Raw genomic sequence first — 11,775 nt, forward strand, 5'->3', positions numbered from 1 at the left:
TCCTGCTGGGAATCTCTGTGCTTTTCCAGTTGCCTACCTAGGACCTGGGCTTGCAGATTAGAGCCTAGCCCTGATTTATTTATTTTGATTAGGAGAAGATGTGAACGCCTGGTGGAAGCCTGGGCTTTCTCCCTGGCAGAAACCAAGTCTGTAAGGAGAGGAAAATACATTTTATCAGACCAGCTGATATACCTGGAAAATGCAAACAGGGCTTTGGAGTTATGTTCTTTTCTTAGGACATCAAGCTTTGGAAGCTGTGAAACCTACTCTAACACCTAGAACCCTTTGCTCTTCCAACTGTGCCCCAAAATGGGAGCTGAGGCTTACAGACCTTGTTCAGGCAGGGGCTCTGAGCCTGCACAGGGATCTGTACCCCTGCTGCAAGCCGAACTCCGTGAACTTATGCAAAAAACCCTTTCATTATTTAGCATTTGGTCATCAGCCAAAAAAAGCATTCAGGGCAGAAACACGCAAGACAAGATGTGCTGAAGCAAGCTGAGCTCTGCTAAGCAAAAGAACACCTTCTCAGGATCATTTCTGCATTCTTTCCCCTTGCTCTCCTCCACACCGGTTTTCTCCCCCCCCGCTACCCCCTCCCCCTGCAAATTTCTGGTAATTGTTCTCTTGTTTCTAGCACAGCTTTGTTATTGCTTTGCACTTGGGAATAGCAGTCAGCCTAACACAGACACAGCTGGGCTCCTACCACTTCCTGTCAGGAAGCCCAGGGCTGTCCAGACAGCATGAACGGACCCTGTGATGACGAGATGTTAATGAGGAAATGCTTCTCGGGGCTTCCTTAAGCCTTTTCTTGTTTGCTACCAAAAGCATCGACTCAATTAGCACAAGAGCACTTGAAAAGTAGTCTGTTCTCGCTCCTCATTTGTTACAGCGCCATCAAACACTGCACAACTCCCTGCCTGGAAGGGGGTGTGCGCTGTCCGTGCGAACACATTCGGAGTAGTGCCCGGCGTTCACAGGCAGGGTTCACGTGTGCGATGGCGCCTGCAAAGTGCTCGTGGTGTTTCTGTGCGCGTGCCGTTCGCCCGTTTGGTGCTGCGACGACGCTTCGTGGTGCACATTTACGCTCGGTGAATGCCGCCGTGCGCGGGGTGGCTGTGTTTTCTGCCTCTCTGTCACACCTGCGGTTGCTGGGTGCGGAACGTGTGTTGGTGTCCGTTGCGTTCAACACGTACAAGGTGTTAACTGAAGCTGTGCAATTACACACGTGTGTAGGACAGTGTCAGTCTGGCGTGTAAACCCTTGGCTTTCGGCTACACAAGAGTAGCCTGTGGCTGCAGGGCTGGGACCTGCTGCCCCTTCCGTACCTCTCCTGCTCTTGCTTTTTTAAGCCGTCCTTTTCCCTTCCACCTTCCTTCTCCCACCGCTTGGCCAAGCTCTGTTCTACACTCTGCAGCGCAAAGGGAAAAGTCTCAGTGAAGTGTCTTTCCTGTCTCAATGGCACCGTCCTGCACAGATGAAGAGAGGGTCAAAGAACGCTTAGGCAGAAACGACGCACAGCCTGACTCCCTTTCCCTGCAACTGAGTGGCTCGTGAGGTGAGGCAGCATGGCTTTGGGATCCGAGTGCAGTGCTGGGATGCAAAAAGAGCTGGCTCCAGTACAGGGTGTTCTTCAGGGGCCAGCTGATTCTGAGAGCCCCATGTTCCTGGCAGCCTTGGCTGATGACTCTTTGGGGCAAGGGACCAGAGTAGATAGCAACTTTCTGCCGCCGTCCCCTCGTCAGCTCAGGGCAGCAATCTGGCAGTGAAAAGGCCTGGAAGGTCGTGCTCATGCCCTTGAGTAGAGGGTTCATGGTGCGACCTCCCGCTGAGGATGCAGGTGTGCAGATGGGGAGGCAGTCCCTTGGAGAGCTGCCACTTCTATTCTACCGAGGTCCAGAGGCTCTGGCCAAAACCAGGGTCCTGCTGTGCCGGTGACTGCACACATGCTCTATCTATATCCCTGCCTTCTCTCCACACGTGCACCTTACCTGGTACTAGAGAAGGAAAAACTGAACCATCTGCAGCGTCCCACTGTACACGGGCCATTTTACCCCGTGTCCGCAGCATTTTGCAGGTCCCTCTTACTGTAATACCTGGAACTCTCCCAACTCCCCCTGTATTTCTTCTTCGAGTTCCCTTGCAGACCAGAACCGCGCTGTTACCTCCCTTGCGCAGCCAGGGAACTGAGAAGAACAAGGAGCCAGCGACAGGCCAGGCCATCAAACTCGGGTCTCCCCTGTCACCTGCCAGTCCCCTCACCAGTGCCGCTTCCCGGTGGATTCCGACCTTAGTGGCAGCCTGGTTTTAGCTAAGTTCTCCAGAAATTTCTGTCCCTTGCTAGATGGTAGAGCTGCTCAGCTTGAGGAAGTGAAACTTTCATCTCAGCTTGAGAGGGGAACATGCTGGCTGATGCTGTCCCTGAGATTGCCCATGTTTGGGTATTCAGCTTTATTGAGAATCTGTAGGTTTCTTGTTACACCCGGAGCCACATTATGGTCTCTTGAATGTCTCGTGGATACGTTACACTTGGTGTCTTGTGATTTTCTGTACCTTCCGCATTTGCTTTGAGCATGTCGCATCTCAACGGGGAACTGCTCAGGCAAATCTCCACCAAAAAAATCTGAGGGAAACGGCAGAACTTTGCCTGGTGACTGCCCTTCCGCTTGGCTCCTGGTTTGGCCCCAGAACGCAGCTCTGGTCTGAATCGAGGAAGTTTGGAGCTCTTGCAGGTGACAGCTTGATGAGGGAGGACATTTTAACTGTCCGTCAGCAAGACATCCAAGGGGCAGTTAATTTAAATGGCATTAGGGATCCTCCCGTTCCCAGAATGCTGCGAGGGAGCGTTCGCGCAGGAGAAAACAGCCCTTTGGAAGCATGACTACCTGCAAGGCTCGGAATAAGCCCTACAAGCCTTTGCGAGAAGGTCCTTTGGGTACCATGGCTGATGTTCTGACCCACTACGTGTCCACAGGACCACCACGTCCCACAGGCACAGGGAATGCCGTCGTGGCCGGCGTCCCTTGGGGCTGACCCTGCTGGGGCAGCAGCTGCGGGGGCGAGGCGTGTGAGGAATGCAGCTCCCCTCCTTGAACTTCAGCAACGCGCCAGCAATGTCAGCCTCAGCACATCTCTCCGCCGACTGCAGGCCCAGATTAGCCGGTGGCTGCATGGCCGTCTGCAGCGTAGCTACACCCCAAACAGTGGCAGCTGCCTTTGGGAGCGCGGGGGCTGCGTGGTCTAATGTCTCCAGGGTCTAATGTACCCTGCTTCAGGGACCTTGCTTTGTCTTAGGTGATGGGGGACACTTTGGGTTCTTTCTCCGTGCCTCAGTTTCCCTTCCCTTGCCTGGCCTATTTGTAGCGTGGAAGCATTTCTGGGAGCGTGGGGAGGAGCCAGGCTCAACCTCAGGATAAGGAATTGTTTTGTCCGCCTAGGGCAGGTACGATACAGATAGCGAAGCCAGCAGACAGCCATGTCAGCAATTGCTGGGATTTATATACCTTAATCCTTTCAATCCAGAGCTTCCCCACAGGGCAAGGAGCACAGGACCTCCCTGTCCGTGAGGCTCTGAGATCCGTTGGCTCGCTGCATGCCGGGCACTCGGCAGCTGTGAGGAAGGAAAGACCTGCTGGCCACCTCCCAGATAGGAATGGTTTTGCCAAAATCAACCATCCGGGCCTCTCCCTTCCTAGCACATAAAGCCAAGTGGTCCCTGATAAATCTCAGCCTCAAACTACAGTGTGGGAGATGTTAAGAAAGGCTAATGAAAGCAGCAGGATCCAAAAAATACCCACATCTGCAGAGTCCTGGCTGCTTCACTGGCAGGCGTGCAAACCCGTGCCGTGGACAGGAGAGGATACGTCGCCCCAGATTGGGAAGCTTTTTCTTGACTCCGTAAAAGGAGCTGTAGAAAAGAGGAACTGTCAGGCCCTGGAGAGCCTCTTTAAGCCATCTTCCCCGCAAGTTAGAGCAAGAGACAAACCGCCCAGAGATGGGGAACTGGGCAGACGAATGCCCAGCCCTTCCCAGCACTCAGACCTTTTCTTAAAGAGTTTAGAGTTTGGCATCTGAGACTAAAAATCACCCCTCACTTTTAAAAACCTGTGTTCAATCCACATTCAGCAAAGAAGAAGAAAATAAAGAAGCAAACATAATGATTATAGTAAATCTCCACCATGAGGTTTGACTCCTCACTCAGAGCACCCTGGCTGCGTGGTGGCTGTGGTAGGGTCACCCTGGCATAAATGGAGATCCATGCTGCTATGCTGCCCCTGCCGTTCCCCTTACAAACCACACCAGGTGACAGAGAAATCGTGCTTCATTCCTTCCTACTGTGAACTGAGGTTCTCCCGAAGGTCTCCCAAACGTTATCCGAAGACCTCTGCATTGCCTGGGTGCTGGGAACACATCAAGCTGAATTCTCTGCTGGTGAAACCTGAAAGGTTTTATGTTCACGGCTCCAATCGCACTGAAAAGGCGGAGGAGGGCAGATGCCCTGCAGGTTTGTCACTAACCTCCTATCGACGTAGGTGACCAGGATTTAGGCTTTGCTCACCATGTGGTTCCAGCAGATTTGTGGGTCTTTTAGGGTTGATTTTTCTTTTTTTTAGAGAGGATGGGCTGCATGACTATGCTCAGCCTCTGAGCACTCATCCTCTCCCGCCTCTCAGGTTGCTCTCTCCTGTAATTCACGCTCACCACCTCCCTGTTTTTGGCCTCAGTAGCCTCCCACAAAGGACAAAAGAACTGGCTGGTACTTTTGAAGTTTGCCTTTCACCTTCCTTCTCTCTAGTTTCACTATTTACACACTGAATGCTCTGTTATTTTACTACTCTGCCTGCATGTCTCAGTGCGGGAGGGAGAGGGGAAATCAGTTGGCAGTGCCCCGTGTGAGACAAGGCTGCTGTCCTTCCCGTGCCCCGAGGAGCCCATTTCAGGCTGATGCTGAGACCTCTTCCCACCACCAAGGCAGAACAAAGCCACATCCAAATGACTAAATTACAGCCCCATTCACTTTATATGGCCTCATTATACTACCAAGGCTGTGTACAAGAGGGAATCAATTCCAAGTGAGCACCAACCTGCCTCTCCTCCCTGCACTGCAGCTCTGGCTGAAGGGCAGATGTACCCGCAGGCGCCTGTATCCATGTGTGCACCCACTCCCCCAAAATACCTGGGGGGGGCTGAACCTGCCCACTTTGTCTGAAACTTAGAAATGGGACCCCAAAATCATCCTTTTAATGCACTTAGATGTTGCTTATTCTCAGTTCTTAAGCATTTTAAGAATGCTTTTAGCAAGGCCTGCTGTGTCAGGACAAGGGGTGATGGTTTTAAACTGAAGCAGGGTAGGTTTAGACTGGATCTAAGGAAGAAATTCTTTACAATGAGGGTGGTGAAACCCTGGCAGGGGTTGCCCCGAGAGGGGGTGGAGGCCCCATCCCTGGGAACATCCCAGGCCAGGTTGGCCGGGGCTGTGAGCAACCTGATGTGGTTCAAGGTGTCCCTGCTCCTGCAGGGGGGTTGGGCTGGGTGACCTCTGGGGGTCCCTTCCAACCCAAAACATTCTGTGATTCTATGATTCTATGATTTTATAACTGGCCTGCACACAGGCGCAGCACTCTGGGCTGTGTGTGGCAGGGTCTCTTGTGCGTGTCATGGGTAGGCAAGCGTGGCGTTAGAGCCCCAGCGCTTGTCAGGCCAAGTCTTTTGAAGGACTAGCTACACCCGAAGGGTGTTTATCTGAACCAGTTACACCCATCCTTTCTGCAGCCTCCTGTAGATATTCCTAGAGGCAAGATGTTTGAGAGCCGGCTCCCTGAGCTCACAGTGGAGGAGGGAAGGGCTGGGGAAGTCCCAGTGACCTACATGAGCAAACATCTGGAGTAAGGACTTCTGCCTCAGCCGCTGTGTCACAGCTGGGGGCTCAGAAGGGATCGGCTTTTCCCGCTGCAGATGAATACGGCCAAATTCAGCCAAGATTCTTGGAAAGAGGTGGATTGTAGGATGGTGCTGGGAAGAGAGAAAAGCCGATTAGAAATGCACAGGGAGGATATCTAGACGTTATCCGCGAGAGAGGTTTCCGTATCTGTTCATAATAGCACATACACAGTGGCTGTTGTTCTGAGCAGAAATAAGCAGTAGCTCCTGGGGCTTCAGGAATAGCTGTGCACAGCGTCTGCCTCCTCGTTCTTGAAGACAAACTCAGGGGATAGATGGGAAACGGATGGAGGGGGAACTGCAGTCATTACGCAAGGCCAGATGGTCAGTTTATCTGTGTCTCTGGTTAGAAAGCTGGTTACAGCATTTTAGACAGCCCCTTTGTTTAAATTGTATTGAAAAAATCATGGGGAATTCCTTCAGTGCTTCCCAAAACTAGGGAGGAAACATATTAAATGGGGTGGAGTCCTTTCAGGAAATCCAGGAGCTAAGACCTCATCACCGTCTGCCTTTCCGGCACCTGAGTTACTCAAACTCCACTGCAGATCCCAGACTGTAATGACCCCGGCTGGAGGCAGATTAAGCAGATTGACGTGGATTTGAGCCTGCTGGAGTTCTGGCCTCCGTGGATGTGCAAAACCAAGTTCTCTCCCATCCCAGTTACCTACATTCCTCACAGTGACCATGGAAAGAGTAGAGCTGCTCTGTTGCAGCAGTGGGACATGAAGATGGTGCATTTAAGATAGCAATGACAAGGGGCCAGGCAGAAGGCAGGCTGTGCATTCTCTTCTTTGTTCCAAGTGTCCCCTGAGTGATGGCACCTTCAGGTCAGGGGTCTGTCTGTCACGGGACAGTATCAAGAACTCTGGCTTCCTCTTCTGCTCAGCCACAGCCTCCACAACCCGGTGCAAATCACATCTTCAGGCCTCTGCGACACTCATCCATAGCTGTGTGCCTGCCACACCATGGCTAATATAGAACATGTTGGGGAATAGACCTGGAAAAAGTGACATCTTGCAAAAGCTGCAAAGTGGCCGCTCGATGACTCCCTAAAGGACAACCAAGAAGTGCTCCTGTCAATGAAGGCCAAGCTCCAGCACTCTTTTCCGTCTTGAAACCTTCCATGAATCCTGCCAGCCACCCGGCAGTGAAAGCCTGGCAAGCAGCTGCCAAAACAAAAGCCACGATCTGGGCAGCCTGGATGAATTCTGCCCATAGCCCCTTCACAAGGGAGGAGGCTCAGCAGCGGGGGAGAGCAGCACATGCATCGTGTCAGTAATCTAGGACTGGATGTGCTTCATCCACCCCCCAAATCAGCTGTCAGCGCAGGCTTCAGTAATACCACCGGGTTAAAAATAGGAAGTGCTAATCTTTATCCCTCAAACTTTTGTTATGCTGTCTCCAGAAAAGCAACAAGCGCTAATGTGATTGCCCCTTTTAATCAGCAGATGAAAGTCCACCTCCTCCCAGCATCTCCTGCCTCCGCATGAACCTCCTCCGAGCAGGCAGGGTCCTCTCCTTGCTGCTGGAGTAAATCCCATTCGTTTTGAGGGTCCGCAAGCATAAACATAGGGAAAAGTCTCATCACACCTGCATGTCCGTTCAGCCTAGCCCCCATAACTTTGGGGGTGGGAGAGGCAGTTAAATCCTGAAGGAATCTGTAAACAAGCAGGAATTAACCTAGGAGACTGTGATTTTCAAGTCACCCTAAATATGCCCCCCTCATTCCAGAAGAGACTTGAGTGAAAACTAACACGTTGAAAATCTCTGCTTCTCCCTGCCAAACCCAAAATCTCTGCTTCTGCCCCCCAAAACCAAGCGTTCCCCAGCTAATAGTGCCATTACTGTATTTGTGCCTTAAGGTGGAAGGTTCTCGCAGTGTTTCAGTCACCGCTGAACACACCAGGGGCTCCAGCACAGGTTCTGGACATTCACCCCCCCCTGTGCAGACAGCGGCTCCAGCCAGGCTCCCCGCTGGCTTGCAGCAGCAGCCCTGTTACTGCCTCTCACATCTGACATCTGCAAGGCTGTAATTTTATTTTTGTTTTGCAGGTAAAAGATGAAAAAAACATACAGGAAATGTTTGACCTGAGTGATTATGAGAAATGCGAAGAGCTCAGGAAGTCCAAAAGCAGAAGCAAAAAGAACCACAGCAAATTTACCCTCGCCCACTCCAGACAGCCTGGAAACACGGTACGCTTTGCTCTCAAGGATGCGGTCAGCCCGAGAAAGCCATGGTGCAGGCCAGGCTGCCTCTCGGTTGCCTGCTCCAGGTCTGAGGGCTTGACACAGTAATTGGGGGCTGAAACTGGGTAGGCTGAGTTGTGCAGGAGTCCAGAGCAAGTCTTGTGGTTTAAAATACACAAACGTCCGTTTGCTGCATCAGGATTGATAGCAACAGTGAGAAACGGAGAGAGAAACGGAGAGAGAACCGGGTTGCTGCTGGGAAAGGCCGCGGGCCGCTGGTACACAGGGTAAATAAGACCAGGCACTAAGCTCTGGATCCGTTTACCTGCCAGTATTCTGACTTTGGGAAAGGAAGGTATCAGAACATTTGCCAGGAGCAAGGACAAAGCCATTTTACGGCCACCGCTCCTGCCAGCTGTGGTTTAGCTGACTGCACTCATTTATTCACAGGGGGAGGCAGGGAAGGGACAGATGCTGATGGTCCTTGGCTTTGCTGCCCAGATTTGGGCAGCATCAAAAGAGGTGCACGGGAATTTGTTCCAGGAGTTCTTTCTGTCCAGAGGAAAGCTAAAAAGTGCTGGAATGGGGGCACTGCTACCTACGAGCAGGACTTTACATGAGGTCTCAGTTGCTGCTGCAAAAAGAGAGCCAGTCTCTAACTGCAAGCTGTCTCTGGCACAGATGCACCCACCCACAGCCACACACGTGAGCTGGATTTACACTATTCCTTCTGACTTGTTTCAGCAGACCAAGCTTGCCCGCCCCACACTTTGATAAGGATTGTGTAACACCATGAAATGCAAAAAGGGAAGAGAAGGGGAAAATGGAAAGCGGCTGCACTGTCCCCCCAGCATCCTGAGCAATGGAGAGAATTGAACAAAAATGCTGTGCAGGCTAAAACTCATTTCTACTGAGTATCTCACTTAAAAAAAACCCCTAAGACTCTGTCAAAGTCTGAGGTGGCACCAGATAAATGGCATGTGAGCAGCAGATGCATAGAAAGGCTGCATCATCGTTTGATGAGGGCAAAATCTAGGATGGTGTGTGGGAAGGCAAAGAGGGGGAAGGAGGAACTGCAGCCACGAGGGAAGTAAATATGGTACACAGCTTTTGGTTTGAAAAGCTGGGGACTGTAAGCAATCATGGTCTGCTTTGCAAAGGGCTGCCAAGAAGCAGAGAGGCCGGGCGCAGTGTGTGGCAGACCAGGGCTGTTTTGCAGGACGGGAGGATCAGGTCTGCTTTGCCTTTTTCCCACTAAGCCAAGCCAGCTGTAAAGGCCGTGTAGCTTTTCTGTGGGCAGGGACAGTGTGAAAGCATCTCTGTATGAGTTTAGTCACTGGCACTGACCTGAATTCCCTCTTTTGTAGGCACCAAATCTGATCTTCCTGGCTGTGAGTCCAGAAGAGAAAGAGTCCTGGATTAATGCCCTCAACTCTGCAATCACACGTGCTAAAAACCGCATCTTAGATGAGGTGAGCAGGACTCTGAGGGCTGGACCAGGCTCCATGGTCTCAACTTTAATCTTGGGTGAAGATTTTAGACTGCTGAAGACAGCAGCAGCCCCACCTACCCTCTCCATTTCCTATTTAAAAGGAGTGCAAAGCCATTGGGTTTTATGGACCGCACTCAAAACACAGCCACCACCACCTATAGAGTGAGCTCTTCTCAAGGTCTGGGACGGTTTGATGCCCCCAGCCTCAGGATTAACACGCAGCACTGACTGCAAAGCAGTGGCCAGGGGCAGCTGGAGACAGCAGCAGCCCCACCTACCCTCTCTGTTTCCTATTTAAAAGGAGTGCAAAGCCATTGGGTTTTATGGACCGCACTCAAAACACAGCCACCACCACCTATAGAGTGAGCTCTTCTCAAGGTCTGGGACGGTTTGATGCCCCCAGCCTCAGGATTAACACGCAGCACTGACTGCAAAGCAGTGGCCAGGGGCAGCTGCTGAGGCTCTGTCACACCCAGCCCCAGTGAGATGCCTTCACTTTGGAGCCCAGCCTTGCCCCACGCAGGGATGGTGGGGCTGTGTTTGGAACGGTTTCCCAGGGCTTTGGAGAGTCTTTCCATGCTGCTCCTGGATGATCATGCAGCATGCTCGTTTGCAAAGGAGCTTTAAGTAGTGGAACTGAATTAAGGAATTAACTGAAAACCAATATAGTCCCATGCTATCTTCAGAGCGCCCTAATAGCGTGGCACCATCTGTCAGCCCACCTCAGTCCATCTTCATCCCACCTACCCCTCCCCTCTCAATCGCCGTCTCTGGGAGACAGGCCCACTTCTACTGCTTTGGCTGAAGGAAGGGGACTTACTGGGCATTTAAACTTTGCAGATCCTTTCCTACTGTTCAAGGGTCAAACCAGGAATGTTTAATCCTGCCTGCTCAGCACTGTGTGGCATATATATTTCTGTCAAGACAAGCCAGGCTCTCCATTTAGTGAAAAAGAAAGGGACAACCAGAGAGACGAGGCATTAGTGCACCGTGGGACAGCAATAGGAGGAGCCTGGAGCAGTAGAGCCCTGCCTACTTGAGACCATGTCCACACAAAGCCTAACTAGCATAGCTCCTGCCGCTTCCGAAGTGGCAGCATTATTGCCGCATGAAACTCCCAAAGTAACTACTACAATTATGCAAAGCAGTTTCTACTAGAAAAAAGAACAAAGCCACATCAGCTCAGCCTCCTCGGGGAGACAAAGTGTACACTTACAACCACAGCTGAGCTGAGAGAGGCCAGGTTTAGCTCAGTATGAGCATTCCCACATAGTTTATTCCAGTGTGAATGGTAACTACCTTGAGAAGGCTGTGCCCCTCGCTACCACGGCTGCAGCTTGAAAGAGCGTTTCAACGCTGTCGCCCATTAATGCTTCGTGACAACTATTCTTCAGTTTAGATCTGTCTCAGATCTATCTCATCCACATTCAACTTACCGCAATCCAGGCGGCTCACTGCTGTGATGCTGTTTGTTCTCCTGGATGGCAACACAAAACCCTGTAGTGAAGGAAAACGAAGGTCAGACCGTAGGAAAAGCTGTAGAGCAGAAAGCAGCATAGCAAACAATGGTATAGATTGCTTCAAGGAGAGTCTGTCACTGAAATCTTTACAAACAGATTCAACAGATAATTGTCAGGAATGACTTAACTCGATCTGACCCCATCAAGGCACAGAGGGGAGACACCAGGGGAGCATTCTAAGCCCAGATTCCCACACCCCATTCCCTGCTGGCTCTACCTGCAAATCTCCTTCTGTGCATCCCTGTAAGCACATAGATCAGCGAGTCCCACCTACAAGCCTTGGACCAGTGATGGCCCTTGGGATCACTATGCTGTCGACATCGTGCAGACAGGTTTTACAGACCTGTGTGTGCCTGGGCACAGGCACTAGGGAGGCTGTTATAGCCCGGAGCCCCCCAGTGACACTGAGTGGTCAGGCTGTGCTCCCAGACGCGATCCCGGCGCAGCTCGGCAGCTAGAGGAGTCCAGCAAGTTAGCACCTCGGGAATGCGTTGGTTTCCTCATTCCGGCTCAGTGCTGGGTTTGGTTCATGTGGGGATCACAGCTCTCCTCCTGTTCAGCAAACATTTGCACTACAGAACTGCAGACTCTGTGTTCTAGTTCAGGACTCTCACTGTTTGCCACCCAAGCTTCTGCCCG

General features: G+C 51.7%; 1 protein-coding gene across 1 annotated transcript in view; it reads left to right on the forward strand.

Annotated features, from left to right (window-relative positions):
• PLEKHO1 (pleckstrin homology domain containing O1) overlaps window positions 1-11,775 on the forward strand; it is a 25,973-nt gene that overhangs the window by 12,073 nt on the left and 2,125 nt on the right. Inside the window, exons 3-4 of the mRNA XM_009641450.2 lie at window positions 7,990-8,130; window positions 9,492-9,596. Coding sequence (XP_009639745.1) covers window positions 7,990-8,130; window positions 9,492-9,596 — 246 coding nt within the window. The remainder of the gene's footprint in view (window positions 1-7,989; window positions 8,131-9,491; window positions 9,597-11,775) is intronic.

Source organism: Egretta garzetta, unplaced genomic scaffold (assembly GCF_000687185.1).
Source record: "Egretta garzetta isolate BGI_Z169 unplaced genomic scaffold, ASM68718v1 scaffold1136, whole genome shotgun sequence".
Classification (NCBI taxonomy): domain Eukaryota; kingdom Metazoa; phylum Chordata; class Aves; order Pelecaniformes; family Ardeidae; genus Egretta; species Egretta garzetta.